This window comes from Portunus trituberculatus, chromosome 41 (genome assembly GCF_017591435.1).
Source record: "Portunus trituberculatus isolate SZX2019 chromosome 41, ASM1759143v1, whole genome shotgun sequence".
Taxonomy (NCBI): Eukaryota; Metazoa; Arthropoda; class Malacostraca; order Decapoda; family Portunidae; genus Portunus; species Portunus trituberculatus.
This window is the reverse complement of record NC_059295.1, coordinates 18,152,312-18,170,245: the sequence shown is the minus strand read 5'-3', so window position 1 is coordinate 18,170,245 and position 17,934 is coordinate 18,152,312. Positions and strand designations below refer to the sequence as shown.

At 37.3% G+C, this 17,934-nt stretch overlaps 3 protein-coding genes across 8 annotated transcripts in view; 2 read left to right on the top strand and 1 right to left on the bottom strand.

The window, feature by feature from the left end:
• LOC123517196 (centrosomal protein of 164 kDa-like) overlaps positions 1-4,293 on the top strand; it is a 36,498-nt gene extending 32,205 nt beyond the window's left edge. For all 4 annotated transcript variants that reach the window (XM_045277205.1, XM_045277204.1, XM_045277202.1 and 1 more), the window contains one exon: positions 165-4,293. In XM_045277205.1, the coding sequence (XP_045133140.1) occupies positions 165-424 (260 nt within the window). In that variant the 3' untranslated portion in view covers positions 425-4,293. The remainder of the gene's footprint in view (positions 1-164) is intronic.
• LOC123517197 (ribonuclease kappa-like) lies at positions 2,065-7,095 on the bottom strand. 3 transcript variants are annotated; one of them, XM_045277208.1, is made up of 3 exons: positions 6,210-6,366; positions 4,678-4,992; positions 2,065-3,915 (listed from the first exon to the last, which is right to left on the bottom strand). In XM_045277208.1, exons 2-3 carry the CDS (start codon positions 4,960-4,962, stop codon positions 3,913-3,915), a joined length of 288 nt encoding a protein of 95 aa, XP_045133143.1. In that variant the 5' UTR covers positions 4,963-4,992; positions 6,210-6,366; the 3' UTR covers positions 2,065-3,912. The 3 variants fall into 3 exon arrangements, with proteins under 3 accessions (XP_045133143.1, XP_045133142.1, XP_045133141.1); XM_045277207.1 differs by lacking the exons at positions 2,065-3,915; positions 6,210-6,366 and adding an exon at positions 6,960-7,095 and having other exon boundaries at positions 4,004-4,992; XM_045277206.1 differs by lacking the exon at positions 2,065-3,915 and having other exon boundaries at positions 4,004-4,992.
• Positions 7,096-7,590: 495 nt separating this feature from the next.
• On the top strand, positions 7,591-14,075 carry LOC123517004 (beta-1,3-galactosyltransferase 6-like). The gene is made up of 2 exons (XM_045276815.1): positions 7,591-7,740; positions 11,383-14,075. Exon 2 carries the CDS (start codon positions 11,403-11,405, stop codon positions 12,447-12,449), a length of 1,047 nt encoding a protein of 348 aa, XP_045132750.1. The 5' UTR covers positions 7,591-7,740; positions 11,383-11,402; the 3' UTR covers positions 12,450-14,075.
• Positions 14,076-17,934: the final 3,859 nt, after the last annotated feature.

Genomic DNA, 17,934 nt, shown 5'->3' with positions numbered 1-17,934 from the left:
TTCCTTTATGTATAGATCTGCAACTTATTCATATACACTGTAATTTTTTTTTATATGTTTACTCTCTCTCTCTCTCTCTCTCTCTCTCTCTCTCTCTCTCTCTCTCTCTCTCTCTCTCTCTCTCTCTCTCTCTCTCTCTCTCTCTCTCTCTCTCTCTCTCTCAGAGCTATCAGTACCTCTTGGGGGCAAGGTGGGATGGCCATCTCAGGTCATTGGGCAGTCCACATTCCTGGCAAACAAGGCTGCTGTACCACCCACTGATCCCAACATTCCAGAGAAGCAGGAGAAGAGGACTTACTTCATGACTGATGGCAAAGGACAAAAACCCCAGGAAAACGTAAAAAATGTTAATGAGAGAATAGATGACCTTCGAGTTTGGCTGCAGGAAGCTCAGGCAACCTCTGTGAGCTTTTATGACAAGTAAAGGAAAAGTATACATTTGAGGGATTTAAGCTGAGCTGTATTTTGTCATGTACTCATCTATCCCCTTACCCATTCCACCCGTGATGGTGCTCATATGTCGCTTTAACAGTTCCACCTTTGATGGTAAATACTCATAACATTGCAACATGTGTTGTTTGTGTTTTTCATCTTCAGACCATAAAAATTGAGCCTAGCAAGTTTAATAGAGAAGTATGTTTTAATGATTTGTTTGATATTTCAACAGCTCTCATGACCTGTCTAGTCTTCCATTTGCCTTGACCTCTAAGGATCAGGGATTACATACATACTATGCTACAGAAATTGTAATATGTTCCTGATAATGATTTATTACACATTTTACTTACCTTTCAAAAATATAAAAACCCGATTCTTCAGAATATTCAGTATTTTAGAATCAATCAGTGCTATTCAGAAACAACTTATCTTTTTGAGTTTCAGGGTTATAGTCATGAAATCTCCATCAGAGTTTTATAAGACACAGGGAGTAGCCATTTAACACAGATCCTCCTTTCAGCCAGCATTGTCATTTGGTATTGTAACCTAAGAATTATGTACTTCCCAACTATTATGGCCTTAAAATCATGACAGTGTAGTTGTGGTAATGTGGTAGAGATAGTTTGATACTCTTACTTTTTTCAAGTTTTAGGGCTTGAGTATACTAAGTGAGATTACACATGTGTCAAATAGACTTGCTCAAGTCATATCTTTTCTTAGCTAATGTTACCTGCTTCAACCAATAAACAGGCACTTAGTCCTCTTATGATTACATCTTTAACTTTGAGGACTTATTCTAACAGTCACATATATTACCATTAATTATATATTACACTATCTACACTCAACCATTAAACATTGCCTTTCCAATCTTCAAAAAAATTCAATCCACTTCTTTGATTAGCTGAGTCTCAGCTCACCCAGGTGCTGCAATGTGCTCTCTTGCCAGCTGAGCCCTCATGTCAAGCCCATTGGAAGCATAGAATTGTGTGATGTACAAGTAGGGTGCTGGAAATCTGCTCTTACCCACCTGGCTGATTCATGTTTCCCTGAACAGATTGGGCAAGTCTAGTCATGTTTGGACTAGCAGAAAGAGAGAGAGAGAGAGAGAGATGAAAGGTATGCATCTCTCTCTTTTTCCTTTTTGTGTGTTCATGAGCACCTTTTAATAAATATCAGCTTATGAATACAAAAGTACAACAAATACATTTCAAACTCAATTCAGTAATGAAAATAATTAAATAATGTGATCATTATTGAGTTTAGATTTGTAGAATACATACATAACAGGAGTGATGTATTTTACAAATACATATTGATGTTTATATTTTTATACTGATATCCTTGCAAAGTGTTATTTGGGAATCTCAAACATCTTTATGAATGTAATAATAGTTCTTATCTACTACTTGATTATTTCTCATATCATGATATTTTGAAGGAATATAAGATTGTGATTCTAGTCTTGCTCATACGCAGTCCACTTATCTAGTCATTCTTTAGCTTAAAAATTTACACTACAAAAGCTTTAGTGAATACCACATATATTTAATTTCATTTTCAAGATGTATGCTACTTTACTATGTACTTCATAAGAAAATGGAGATGTTTGAAAGCACAGTGTTATTTTTAGAAGATATATGTATCAATGTAAGGATCAGGGTGATTTACATAACCTCTATATCTGAAGAGCCTGAAAAACACATTGCACTTACATGAATGTGTATGAACATCATGACTGATTGAAATATTTAATAGTCTCATTTATTTTCAGGATTTTTCTTATACATATTCAACAAGTATGTAGTACAGTACATATTTACAGTATCTAGTCATGTATATATTAGTATGTTTGTATGTATGTATGTATGTATGTATATTATATTTTGTAGTATAGAAAGTAGATTGACTCTATCTATATAGAATATTCAGAAATGTTGTTGAGGTGCTCAGAAAAATGTGTGTCTTACAAGCAGCAGTATTGTGCTTAGCCTTAGTCCACATAATCTCAGCTGAGCCTTGAGGAAAACTTTGCCGTCCATATTTGGCCTTAAGAAAGTTGTGTGTGAGGATTGTTAATGAATTATCCTAACCAACTTCACTTGTGTGTGTGGGGGATTAGTTTTAACAAATTTGAATGCTAATATTAAGAGGCTTGTTGAAATTGACTTTTTAGTTCTCTATAAACATGTATCTTCTTTTCTGTAAATCCATATATTTTCAGAAACACAGTAGTTGTGAAGTTGCTCAATTTCTGAAGTACATTTCTCATAGCTTTATGCATTACTGTTCCTTAGTGAGCAGCAGTATACTGACGAGCTTTGTTTCATTTATGTATTTGAGATTATTGGAGAATTATTTTGTGTGGTCATCTGTAAAGATTTATAAAGCTACAACATTTATTTGGTATTAAAATTTCTTAACCCTTTGAAAATAATATTAATATCCTAGTCTTACATATCATACTAATTTGAAGGTAAAAATGTTTACTTGTAAAAGTAAACTAATGTAGTAAAGTGGATATTTTTTTCTGCAAAATTTATTCATCTGCTCTTAATACCCTAAGAAGTAGAACTGTACATTAATCATAATTGAAGTAGAACTGTACATTTATCATAATTAAATACTAAAATCTAGTGAATAGACTCTTCAGTAGATAAAAACAAATAACAAATTACATGTTGAAATACTCTGCTGTTTTGAGGTCCCTTAGTTCACCTGTTGCTTAATAAAACAAAACCAACATGTAAAAGTAGGCAAATAAAATTAACATGATAATAATCACATTACCAATATCCAGAAATTAGGAGAAAAATTGGATTTTTTTTCTTTTTTCACTGACTATAAATTGAAGGCAAAATTTATAGAAAAAAATGCAACAGGTTCATATGAAGACTCTCTTCACTTTTTTGGTCTCAGTGTAACCAAAGGGTTTCATACCATAGATTTGCTTGAAGAAATAAAGGAAACTACTTTTATAAATATGTAAAATACTCACATATGCCACTCTCATTGATTAAACTAAAATAGAAGGGTAACAAAAATTACTCATCCAGACTCTTGTTACTAGCTGGAGTATTGTTTGTATCTAACTTTTCATCATCTGGGAACAACATTTAATCTGGCTATCTTCTATTTGAATATTTTTCACATTTAAGTCCATAATTTTTTTTCTATTTTCCACAGAAAACAAATTCCATGATTGCATCACTAGATTTCCTTTTATATTGGACAAGAAACAGAAGAAAAACTGAAATATAGTAGCATATCACAGCAATATACGTAGGGGATGGTGGGCAGCCAGAAGACTAGTGTGAATCTGCCTAGATGCTGCCAGTCTTTAGAAAATAAGGACCTTGAAGTGATATGCCACACTGCAGGTTAGTAATCTTCGAGGCAATGGTTAATATTTATCATATGTTCCAACCAGCAACATTCCTGCCTTGTGCTGGTAGAGCCAGGTCTTGATTCTGGTTACTGTTGAGAAAGAGAGGGAGAGGGTGTAAGGAACAGCATCATAGGTTTCAGCAACTACATTCATATTGGGAGAATACAAACTTGTGAAGAGCTATTATTCACCATACTGATGGTACAGGTTTATTCAAAAGTTTATAATTTTTTTGCATTAAATTCCAGTAGTCTTTATAAAGATAATATGTATCTATTTAATCACAATAGTGTTGGATTAACTTCAACAAATAACATCTTAATGAAGTGCCTAACATTCAACTGTACAATAGACAGCTAACCTGCTTTTGCACACTATTCATAACATTAACACACACACACACACACACACACACACACACACACACACACACACACACACACACACACACACACACACACACACACCAGAAGCACAGAGGATACAGCACATGAAGGAATGCTCTGCCATTAAAAACAAATACTGAAGGTGTATTTGTCATGCTGGAAAGATTTACAGTAACATTTAACAATAACATTCAGTCATATGTTCAACACTTATGTACAACACACACCACTGTTGCTTCAGACAGATGGAAGAAAAGCTAACTGGCTCTCATGCGATATCAACCTAACTCAGAGAAATTTTATGCAATAAGAATTTTCTGCCAAGTTCTGGATTGCCAAATAAATCAATCTAAAAAATACAAAGGCCACCAATGTAATAACTTCCATCTGTCACTAGAGTTTTCCATTATTCACATGTTGATTTACATCACAACAACAGCTGATGTAAAGTCTCTCCTTCTACACCTGATATGTGGTTTTCTGATTGAGGTAGAATTGCCAGCCAGAAACGCCGAGAGTAACAATGTAGAGGCAGGCAGCGATGAAGCAGTTGAAGGCATTATTCTTGAAGCCTTTGTTGACATCAGTGACAAAGCTATCCCGGTTGTCATAGTGGTCCTCCAGCGGCAGGTCCTCAAGGAAGGCTGGGGCCTCGCCATAAAAGAAGAGTCCCATCACCAACAGCTGCACCAGCCCCCATGCACTGATCAACAGCAGGCATAGGGAAAACTTGTAGCCACAGAAGGTCATTGCTACCACACTCTCCCGTCACCACTTCACCTGCAAGGAAAGTGAGCATAGAAACATTTCATGTTTTTTTTTTTCATAATTACATATATATATATATATATATATATATATATATATATATATATATATATATATATATATATATATATATATATATACTGCAATATATGTACTGCAATAATACAGTAGATTACTCCAATTTGTTGTATCTGATGTCCTTTGCACTGAATCTAAGACTTATTACTATACGTACTATGCTTGTGTCTTTGCATATGCTATTAAGCATGTTAAAAAAGAGAAAATAAATAATAAATAAAATAAAAATAACTTTTTTTCAGGTGTGCATCTACATATGTATTACTGATCCTTGTCTGTAAATGTCATCATCATCAGTTATCATACTAAATAATTTTGTTTTTAAATCTAAATTTATTAGAGCAAGACATTACCAAAGAATCATGTGCTTAACATTCAGGTAATTAGTGGCTTTCTCCATGGTACACCTTCCGTTAATCTCTGGCAGTTCCTCATCATTCCAGCCATCTTTCTACTCAACATCTAAATATCATAATTGGATAAGTATAACCTATTTATCATGTTATACATAGGGTTAATCTCTCAGTGCCTTCCATTGGTTCATTTGCACGAAAACAGATTTCAATGGTTCCCAACCTTTTTTTTTTTTTTTTTTTATTACATTATCCACTTACTGACCTCGCTAAGTTTATTTTACCCATATCATCAAATGTAAAATATAGTGATATATATTTATGGTAAAGGAACGCTGGTAAACCATTGAAAGCAACCACTCACTATTGAGTCAGACAGACTACTGAAATACGGCCCTCGCTGCTGACCACGTGTCGGGCATCTCGGGCAAAACAGTCAAAATAAATCTGTCTTAATTTTCTATAAACTACAGCTGAGTAAGTCTTCCATTGAATATTGCTGAATACCACCTTCAATTAAGACGCTCTGCAGCCAGAATTACCTATCTGTTGGTCCGATGTTGAAATATGCCAATAGCGGGGTAACGTAACATAATCAGACCCAGAACAAGATAGAGACGAAACGAAAGACTAGCTGTATTTTGCGAAGCCGAGTACTTAATGAGCATTTCATGAAACCGTACAATACAGGACGTACTAGTACCTGTCACTTCGGCAAACCACAGCCTCAGGCAGTTTTATCACGACACGGCGTTGCTGTGGCATAGAAAAAAATACAAAAATGGTACAGCAACATACTAAAGCAACGGAGATCACAGCACTGCACTCTGGCAAGGCGGTAGTCCCTTCCCTCTGTCCAGTCACTCCAGTGTCCTCTCAATGTGACACTGCTAAAACTCGTCCTTGGTAACACTACAGCCACACCCGTCTTGGCTTGTACGAGACGCGTATCCTCTCCGTTTTCTCTCACACCCGTGACCCATACTGCACAATTACACACACATTCGCACACATCACATGTACGCAGACATTCATAACAAATTGAATGTCTTTATTCCCAACCTTCCATTACCCACTCAAATTATCTGAATTGCCAATTATCGGTTAAGTATACTTATGTGTAGGGAATCACTGCTGTATTTTGTATGATGCGACTGAAATCATCTAGTAGTTATAGTTAATGGTAACGCTATCTACGCATATAGAGATCGAAATAGATTGAATTATAGACAGCTGTTTTCTTTCCTTCCACACGCCCACTTTTCTAGTAGTGATCTTTGAATACGCACGACTGGTACATTATATACTGTAATGTTCTCATTCCTAACAGCAATGCACGCCTAAACCCAAAATTTTCCCCCTTACACCACTAATACCATGTAGCTAGGCGTTTCATCCTCAGAGTACATCCATACCCATCAATACACGCTGCAATGCAAGATAAAGACGCCTTCTATAGCTACAAATCAAACTCACATCCTCTTTAATCTAACGCATCGCCTTTACAAATCACTCACAAACATTAAGAACAAGTGAACTGTACAGTACCTAGGCTAGAGGAGGTGAGGTTGAGGAGATGTGCAGAGAGGCGGTGATGGTGATGGTTGCGATGGCCTCCCTCCCTCGTGGATCAATAGCCAACTTTCGAGTCAGGACAGTGGCGGTTAGAGAAGCGACATTTGCAACGGTGCTCATTTATGTTGGTGGACGTTTAATGGCATCATACATTTATGGTTATAAATAAATAAATAAATAAATATATATATATATATATATATATATATATATATATATATATATATATATATATATATATATAGTTTTTTGGGGGGTTGTTTGTGCTTCGTATTTTTTTCTTGTTGCTAATTTAATTACTGTTATTTTTAATTCTCTCTCTCTCTCTCTCTCTCTCTCTCTCTCTCTCTCTCTCTCTCTCTCAATGTACAGTTACATAGTAACCTAATTGCTATCAAACATTGATAACAATCTAAATAAGCGAAGTTTTCATATATATATAAAACTCACAAATACGATAAAATAACAAGTTTGGTAAAAAAAAAAAGTGTGAAAAAATCAACCTGTATATTTGAACCACTAAATGCTGAAAATACATAAGATCTTTTCTTATTTTCTGAATGATAGACTGCAATACATTTATACACACGTCCCTTGAGGCACCTAAACAAACAGACGGCGTTTTGACACCATACACTCCCGTGCCTCTTCTTCGGGCCTCGTATCCTGTCGCCCTGCACATACGTTGACACTTGCACCTCGGAGGAGACCAACACACGCCCCAGAGATGACAGAGAGGGTGTGAGGAGAACGTGTAAGGATCGTGTGTATTTGTGTGCCAGTGTGCCTGTTTCTGTGTCCTTTTTTGCTACCACTAACACTGTCACGACCCAGCTTGATCTGATTGTGCGTGTCACTGAGAAATAATTGAACTGTGAAAAGGTAAACCGGCAGAGTTTCACCACCTTGCCCTTTTTGGACGAAACAATCTTTTTCTGGTAGATTTCGGCTTGCTTTTAATTAAAATACCACTTGTTTCTAGCGCAAATCAACCAATTATTTTACAGCCCTAAAACATATTATGATTTGCATAAAAAAACAACTGGTAAATTAATTAAAAAGAAGCCGAAATCTACCAGAAAAAATTTGTTTCGTCCAGAAAAGAACTTAACTAAACCTAACCTAACCTAACCTAACCTAACCTAACCTAACCTAACCCAACCTAACCTAACTAAACCTAACCTAAGCTAACCTAACCCAACCTAACCTAACTAAACCTAATCTAACCTAACAACCCAACCTAATCTAACTTAACCTAACCTAACTAAACCTACTCTAACCTAACCTAACCTAACCTAACTAAACCTAACCTTAGGGGCCGTCGTGATTGGTGTAAATAAATATGCTTTTTTTTTTTTTCATTGGCTGCCGCTTCAGTTTAAAAAAACAGAACCAATCAACGTAAACAATTAAGCGCATGCTCAGACAATGGTATGTCATGGAGCCCGCTGAGCCGCCGCAAGCGCATGACACCATCAGTGTGCAGCAGGGTTTGATGCGGGAGGCTAGTGTCACGGCTGATCACCAAAACACGCTTAGATTTTAAAAAATCTGTGTCGCCATTCAAAAAGGTTGCACCTAGTATATATGGGGTTCAAATTACTCGTAATCAGGAGTTCTATCTCTTAAGGTGGGTATAAAACACGTAGCTGATTGTGGTGAAACTCTGCAGTAATACCTGTGAAAATACGAGTTGACTTTTGGCACATACTTGTCATCACCACCACAACACCCATCCTGCGAGATTCTTAAGGTTCATTCTCTCTCTCTCTCTCTCTCTCTCTCTCTCTCTCTCTCTCTCTCTCTCTCTCTCTCTCTCTCTCTCTCTCTCACTAATCTTACCAATAGCATCTTATATATTCTTTTGTCGTCCCTCCCCAGGTCCAGTAAGCTGGGGGGGCCTGTGGGGAATATGGAGTTTTGGGTGGGGTGGGGAAGATGTATATGAGTGATTTGTAGACTTTGGAAATGTAGGAAAATTTCTCTAAAGTCTGAAAAATCCAGAGAAATAGGCACTCGCAAAGAAACCATCCCGCGCACTCACCTCGATTCCCAGCTCCCCCTTCACAGCTCCTCCACTCACATATATGGAACCACACTATTGGTCAACAAGAGAGAAAGAGAGAATATGGTAACGAATAAGAGAAAGAGAGAGAATGGAAATGAATAAGGGGATGAGAGAGAGAGAGAGAATACTATAGTAATGAATAAAGGGATGAGAGAGAGAGAATGGAAATGAATAAGGGGAGAGAGAGAGAGAGAGGAGAGAGAGAGAGAGAGAGAGAGAGAGAGAGAGAGAGAGAGAGAGAGAGAGCTCATCCCTTTATCCATTACCATATCTCTCTCTCTCTCTCTCTCTCTCTCTCTCTCTCTCTCTCTCTCTCTCTCTCTCTCTCTGTGATATCAAATCAGCTGGATGGAGGAGTTGCAAAGGGAGAGCCAGGAATTGAGGTGAGAGTGCACAATGTTTTCTTTGTGAGAGTGCCGAGAAATATCCCCTTAATCACTGGGACAATGGGAAGCTCAGTTCCCACTGAACCCTAGCTAGGACACTATTGATTTTGATCATAACCACAAACCTATCCTAACAGGTGGGAGGCTGAATCCCCACCAGGTAGGAAACTTTTCTGACCTAACTTAAAGGATAGGGCTGCACTCCCCCACAAGGACCACCCCTCAAGGACACCCAACATTCCGTGAGACCTTGTATGAGATACACTAAGGCTGTCCCCCAAAATTGAATCACAAAAAACATTTTTGTGTATAAGTACAGGCAACCCCAGCTAACGAAGGGTTTACATTCCTAAAAAACCCTTCGTTAAGCGAAACTTCGTTAAGCGAACCGATTATAACAAATTTAACCCCTGACTTGAACTTCCATTGAGAGCAAACAAAGCGAGAGTGCATCATAGTACAGTGAAAGATTTAATGAAAGTAAAAATTATGATGTTAAACATTTAGGCAGTTTAAATTAAGTCATTATAATGTACACTAATGTATGTATGTAAGTAACTTTATAATGTTGATGATCTTAGATTTATGAAGGGAGGGAGAGTGGAGCGGGAAATATGCTAGCTGGCAAGCTGTGGAATGTAAACAAAGGGCACATCATTGTACCGCATACAAAACTTATGTACCACATTTCCACAAGGCTTTCCATTTTATCCATTACAGAGTCACGAGTTCAGGTGGTTCTTTTAGCTTACACCAGCCTTCTTAATAGAGTCTGCTGGCTTGAGAATAGTAGAGACAGTAGATGGAGTCAAGATGTTGGGAAGCAATGCTATTAGTTTTCTCGCCTCGTGTCTGTGAATAATATCCACCTTCACTTCCAGAGTAAGTGGATCAGACTACTTCCTGGTCTTTTTAGCAATGCTAGGCGACATTGCAGGGCATTTTGATAGTAAGTTGAGCGAGGGAAGGCGAGCTGCTGGCAACCCTGCTATTGTTTTGAACAAGGGGAGTGAGTGGTGTGCGTTTTGTCCACCAGAGGCGCTGGTGTATTCAAAAGCCTGCCGGTTTGCATGATACGGCGGGACTTTCAGACAGAAAAAATTACCTGGATAAAACTTCATTAAAGCGAGTTTCGTGTTCGTTAAACGAGCAGATGGTAGTAAAATGAAACCTTTGGTGTAGCAAAATATTGTTGTGTGAACCTTCGTTAAGTGGGGATTGCCTGTACTTCATCACTAGATGTGAGTGTTTTATTGTTTCAGTAGGAAGTGTCATTGATAAAATTATTCCTAATGTTTTGTGGTAATAATGAAAAGCAAATTGATACAAAACTGACTGAAATCTATCTGAAAAAGTTTCATTCTAGTAACACAGCAGTAGCACTCACTGGCAGTGTTCCTTCCAAGAGGACTGGTTGCCACTTGCCTAAGGTTGCCAACATGTTATCACCCAACTAAACATAACCTAATCAAAGTAACCAAACTAAACTGACTTAACCTAACCAAACAAGTGTAACCTAACTAAACTAACATTCTAACCTATTAAAACTAATTTAACCTAACATAACTTATTGATATGAAGTCATTACCTTAGTTATCTTTGTGAAATTTCAGTGCTCTGCAGATGATTGAGGTGATACCCATTGCCAACAGATATCTTCCTCAGATTGATTCAATGTTTCAAATTGAGCTGTTGCTTCTTCATCCTCACATTAAGATGAAATGGCCACATTCATAAACAAAAAGAATCAATCACTAGAATTAATTATTATATTATTATATTTTTCTTGTTTTTGACCATGCTTGTACATGTTTCCAAAGATTAGATTATGCTTCTGTATGCTACTGCTTTTCTTTGAACACTATGTATACATACATGTTTGCATAGATTGGGTTATACTGGTTTATAATTCTTGTCATTGACCTCACACTCTTCCCCTCAGGTAATGTGAATGTACAAAACATGATGCGGCGTGGCGGTGGCTTCTGGTTGTGCCGACGGCCTCTCCTGAGTGCTGTGCAGGTGCTGGCTTGTGTGGGAGCCTTTATGCTGGGCAGCCTCGTGACCCTCATGTCCATCGATCCCATGAGGTGTGACATACATCAGTGCACGGAGAAGATCAAACGCACCGATGTGGAAGATGTCAATAGCTGGCTGGGCATGTGGGGGAAAGGTAACAGGGGTGCAGAGAAGAGCGTGTTCCTTGTGATTGTTATGCTGAGTGCCCCTGCCAACAAGGAGCAGAGGGAAGTGATACGACAGACATGGCTCAGTGAGGAGAAGGCAGACACCCTTCACTTTTTTGTGATAGGAACTGGTAGCCTGAATGAAGACCTCAATGTCTCAGTGTTGGCTGAACAGAAAAAACACGGGGACCTGATGCTGCTGAGTAATGTGGTGGACTCATACCAGGCACTAACCAAGAAGCTCTTAGCAAGTCTTGTATATGTTCATTACAATGTTAGGTTTAGATTTTTGATGAAATGTGATGATGACACTTATGTTCGTCTGACAGAGCTGCACAAGGAGCTTAAGAGTGTTCCATACAAGCAACGCCTGTACTGGGGTTTCTTTGATGGCAGAGCATCGCCAAAGAAGAGTGGCCCATGGAAAGAGGATGACTGGATTTTATGTGATAGGTATTTGCCATATGCTCTTGGAGGAGGCTACATCCTTTCTTCTGATGTTGTAAACTTTGTTGCAAGCAATTCAAAACACATGAAGCTGTTTAGAAATGAAGATGTTTCTCTTGGGACATGGCTGGCACCTCTGGACCTGCACAGAGTTCATGACACGAGGTTTGACACAGAGTACAAGTCAAGAGGGTGTAATAATAAGTACCTGGTGTCTCACAAACAGAGCACTCTACACATGCAGGAAAAGTTTAATGCCTTGAATACCCTTGGAAGGATGTGTCGTGAACAGTTTCAGGTTCGAAGGTCATATAATTATAATTGGAATGCACTGCCCTCACAGTGCTGCATTAGGAATGATTCTTCAGTACCCTAAACTGGCTCTTGAGCATTGTGGTGATGGCAGTCATTGCAGATACCTCCTCAGTACCGGGCATACTTGTGCAATACAAGAATTCATGACTAAGTAATTGGATGTGTCACCTGTCAATCTGTGACCTTTCTTAATACAAGTCATACAATAGAAGAGATTCTGAGCAACAGTATTAATACTATCTGTCTATTTATCTATATATTTACCTGGTTGAAATTCCTTGAAAGAATAGCAAAGAGGAGGGGTTGTCAGTCCTCTTGGTCCGTCCCTTTTATTTGCCTTTTTACAGTATGGAAGCAATATGAACAGTAAGGAATAAGTTAATTTCATGCCAGGGATATGTACATCAGATGCGGCACTTTTTTGTGCGTATAGGAGGGGAACTGGGGAATGGCAACAAAACTGCAGTATAAAAGATCAACTCAGCTTCTAGTCCCTGAAAAGAATCAAAACCTGTAGTCTTAAAACTTCACTCTCGAAAGAGTGTATCAGTATTGAAGTGTGCTGCTGGAATGACTCAAAGTTTTAAGTGGAAATGAGATTGCACCAAAGATCAACTTCATCCTTTTTTTTTCTTTACAGTGATAAGATTAGACAGCTGTATCTCTGGACAGTATTGTTTATACGAGTATAGTGTGATGAGTGCTGGGAGAGATTTGAGGCAAGCTGGTGAAATGTAGATTCCTCTGGGGAGACCCTTAGGTGAGACTCCCTTATCATGACAACTCTTAAGCATGCCCCACTACTGAACTTGTTGTTTGGGTATTCTCAGTTTAGTCAGCATTTGTTTAAAAAAGATACTGCTGCTTCTTATATGCACCTCAACACTGCATCAATGAATTCTCATCCACACTTGGTGTACAGTTAAACAGTGAGCAGATCATAATCTGTCACTGAAGATAAAATATAGAAGGAAGAAGCTGGCAATTAATCCATTATAGGAAATAGTTTAAATTCAAATGGGAGAGTTCAGCCACCACTACATTATGATACATTGGCATTGCAGTATAGTATCAGTTAAGAGGTCATGAGAGTGGATCTTATGATCTATAGGCACTGTTGAAAAGCAACATATACTTCACATGATACTCATCACCTGAAGAAGGTATTGCTTATAGTTTTGTGAATTCTCCATCTATCCATGAGGCTTTCTTTATAAATGTCACTATTTTTATTATGTGGCATTGTGTGGCATTTATTGTTCTGAGTAGCCTCCTTTCAGCACAGAAGGAATTTTGTAACTTGACCATGTGAAGGACTTGAACCTTACTTAGAAATAATGTAATTTTGCAATGAAGATAAATAAAGATAAATAGGAGTACTGAAGTAAAACAATGTCACAACTACCAGTGATACTCATATTATTCAAACTATACCACATGGAAATTGAAAATGCATAAAGGTGTTTTCAGGTTAGTAAGGTTTTTGAGAAGTACCATGACAATCTTTTGATTTTTATATTTGCATGTCAAGAAATAATCATGATTTCCGGAAAGTGGTTAATACAAATGTCTTCATATGTATATGTAGTGTGGATTTTTATATTTGATTTTGGCATTTTTCTAGCATAGGAGCTAATCATCACACACACACACACACACACACACACACACACACACACACACACACGGCCCGGTAGCTCAGTGGTTAGAGCGCTGGCTTCACAAGCCAGATGACCGGGGTTCGATTCCCCGGCCAGGTGGAGATATTTGGGTGTGTCTCCTTTCACATGTAGCCCCTGTTCACCTAGCAGTGAGTAGGTACGGGATGTAAATCGAGGAGTTGTGACCTTGTTGTCCCAGTGTGTGGTGTGTGCCTGGTCTCAGGCCTATCCGAAGATCGGAAACAATGAGCTATGAGCTTGTTCCGTAGGGTAACATCTGGCTGTCTCGTAAGAGACTGCAGCAGATCAAACAGTGAATTACACACACACACACACACACACACACACACACACACACACACACACACACACACACACACACACACACACACACACATTTACTGAGTTTCTACTCTAGAATAGTTGATAGAGTACAAGAAAGAGAGGGATGGGTTAACTGTATTTATTTGAATTTGAAAAAGGCGTTTGATAAAGTGCCACATGCAAGGTTACTGTGGAAGTTAGAGGAGAAGGGTGGCTTAAAAGGAAGCACATTGAGATGGATGGAAAATTATTCGAGGGGGAGTGAAATAAGGACAGTAGTTAAAGATAAGAAGTCCAAGTAGAGAACAGTAGAAAGCAGAGTGCCGCAGGGATCAGTATTAGCACCAATACTTTTCCTCATATATATAAACGACATGCCAGAAGGAGTGAACAGCTACATAAATCTGTTTGCGGACGATACAAAACTGTGCAGAGTTATAAAGCAAAAAGAGGATTGTGAAATACTGAAGGAAGACCTAAATAAGATCTGGGAATGGAGTAAAAAATGGGAAATGGAATTCAATGTGGACAAAAGCCATGTCATGGAAATGGGAAAGACCCGTGTGAATCTATAAGATGGGAGATGGAGTAGAACTCGAGAAAGTAAAAAAGGAAAAGGACTTAGGAGCGACGATGGAAGAAAACAATCAACCAGTAAGCCATATTGATAGAATTTTCAGAGTGACATATAATTTACTAAGGAATATTGGATTAGCATTTCACTACATGGACAAAGAAATGATGAAGAAATTGATAAGTACTATAATAAGACCCAGATTGGAATACGCAGGAGTAGTGTAGACCCCTCATAAAAAGAAACACATAAGGAAGTTGGAGAGACTACAAAAAATGGCTACAAAAATGGTTCCAGAATTTGAAGGGATGACATAGGAGAGACTAAAGGCTATGGATCTACCAACCCTGGAACAGAGAAGGGAGAGAGGGGATCTGATACAAGTTTATAAATTGATCAATGGAATGGACCAAGTGGATAATGAGAAACTGATCCTGAGAGAAGAATATGACATTCAAAGCACAAGATCACATAGTAAAAAGCTGAGATAGGGAAGATGTCTGAGAGATGTTAAATAGTTTCCCACAAAGATGTGTTGAGACATGGAACAGTTTGAGTGAAGAAGTGGTGTAAGCAATGAATGTGCATAATTTTAAAGAAAATTGGATAAGTGTAGATATAGAGACAGGGCTACATGAGCATAAAGCCCAGGGCCCTGTAAAACTACAACTAGGTAAATACACACACACACACACACACACCTATTTTTCTTAGTTTTTACTTTTTTTTCCTTTAAGGCATCCAGATTGTTTTCTGGTGAAACAGTAGCTGTTAAATTTTGTTGATTTTTTAAATTTATTTGTTTATTTATTTATCTTAATTTATGTATTATTTTTATTTATTTATTTATTTTTTTATTTATTTATTTATTTTTTTTTTTTTTTTTTTCCTTCAGCTGAAGAATGGTTTATGTATCTCTTGGACTTGCATTTGTAAGGTAAACCTGCCATATAGCATGCTTATTGTGTAACATAATGTCATTCAGTGAATTTTACTTGGCTTCATGTGCCATGCCTTGCACAAAGAAAGAGGTGAGTCATTTTAAGTCTATACATTGTTTTCCAGATTCATAAAGTTATTTGTACAGGAATGTTAGTGACTGTGGTGCTGTAGCAAGTGATAGCTTTGTGTAGGACAGTACATATTAGCTCTTTTGCTAGAATGTGAAAGACTTCAACTGAAAGTAAGTGCTACAGACTTTTTTTAATTCTTTAATGTGGATAACACTATAATAATAATACTTGTTTCATTTCAGTGTCTTAAGATATTTGACCTGTCTTCTTATTTCTTTGTGTATTATATTTAATTTGAATAAGCAAGAGAGAGAGAGAGAGAGAGAGAGAGAGAGAGAAAATGTTTAATTAGAGTAATGAGCTAGGTCTAGGGTCAGTATGACAGATCTTGTCTATTCATGAGTTGTTAGTTTAAGAGCTAGGTCTTGCAATAGAGTATTTAATGATAATTTATTTTTTAACACTAATCATCTGTGATACTACATTTTTAGATGCCACCATAATCTGATGCAGTACTTTACCACACCTCCATCCTAGAGAGGGAGAGAGCAAAGGTCCATCATTGTACTGCACTCAGGCATGTTGCATGTATGATATGTATTATACACACAACAATACCACGTGCCATATTTTATAATAGGTTGCAGTTTATCAATTTGAAATGACAGGGTCTTCAAATGCTAATGTATTTTTATGATTGACTATGATATACATACATGTAGTTGGTTTTAATTCAAAATGACATTCATATATTGAACTTTATTATATGTAGGTGCAAAAGTCTGCCTTGAATATTTTGTGAACATTACATAGTCCTAATGCAATCAATCACTTATGCATATGGCATATTTATATAAAGTATTATTACTGGTCACTACATAGTACACTTTTGATACAGATTGCATGGACTTTTGCACATTGTATATCTGTTTAGAGTATTGTCACAATGGTGAGGAGCACAGTTGTATGAAAACACTCCTCCGTGCTTCTCACCTTGACAGTTTCACTTACACTTATTTACATGATTTGACTTGTCACATTGTAGAAGACAGCATACAGGTCGATTGTCATGTAGAAGACAGCATACAGGTTGATTGTCTGGTTGTAGAAGACAGCATGCAGGTTGATTGTAACAGTTGAGGGCTGACAAGTGTTCATGACAACATATTGTAAAGCATTTACTCCTACAGAAGATATTTTTTATATGTTAAAAGGAAACATTTTGTTCAAGCACTTCTTGAATAATTATTCAGACAATCAGGTTGTCTATGTGTATACAGTAGGATATTTTTATGCTATTGTTTTCATCACATGCATGACACAGGTCTGTGATATTTGTTTATGGTTGAAAAAAGTTGTGATGCATATCTCATTAAGACATTACTCACAGGTCAAACATTTGAAGTTACTTCACCCTAAGACTTCCACCTTTCATCAATGTTTCTATTAATGAATATTAAACTAACTGTACTATACTGTTTTCACTGAGTATAACTAGATGTGTAACAGCTGCTCAGGGGTCTTTGTGAGCAGTTGGAGGTTACTGAGAAACTGAATTTCTCTCAAGTTGACATCATTAAAGTTATTTATATCCAGGTTCTTAACTAAAAAGAGTGAAGCTGGGAGCATAGGCTATAACTGTGTGGTCTTGATACTCCTTATCTCACTGGCCTTTGAACATTTCATAACCAACCACTTAACTGCTGAATAAATGGCCGGCTATTTTAACTGAAACTCAGTGTATCAAACTCAGAACCATACACTCACTCAGCATACTTTGTGATTTGTGTTGATGTAATTGAAGTTGATGTACAAGTATATAATTCTTTTGTAGGTACATACATATTTATAATTATTTGTAATGTTCTAGTCCATTCAGTTGAGCCAAACCACTCCATCATTACATGTTGAATAATCAATAAAATATTTATTAAAGCATCCATTCAGCATTCTTAAATCCTGAAAACAAAAGCA

Coding starts and splice junctions, on each gene's coding strand:
- LOC123517004 (XM_045276815.1), top strand. CDS start 11,403: ATGATGCGGCGTGGCGGTGGCTTCTGGTTGTGCCGACGGCCTCTCCTG.
- LOC123517197 (XM_045277207.1), bottom strand. CDS start 4,962: ATGACCTTCTGTGGCTACAAGTTTTCCCTATGCCTGCTGTTGATCAGT.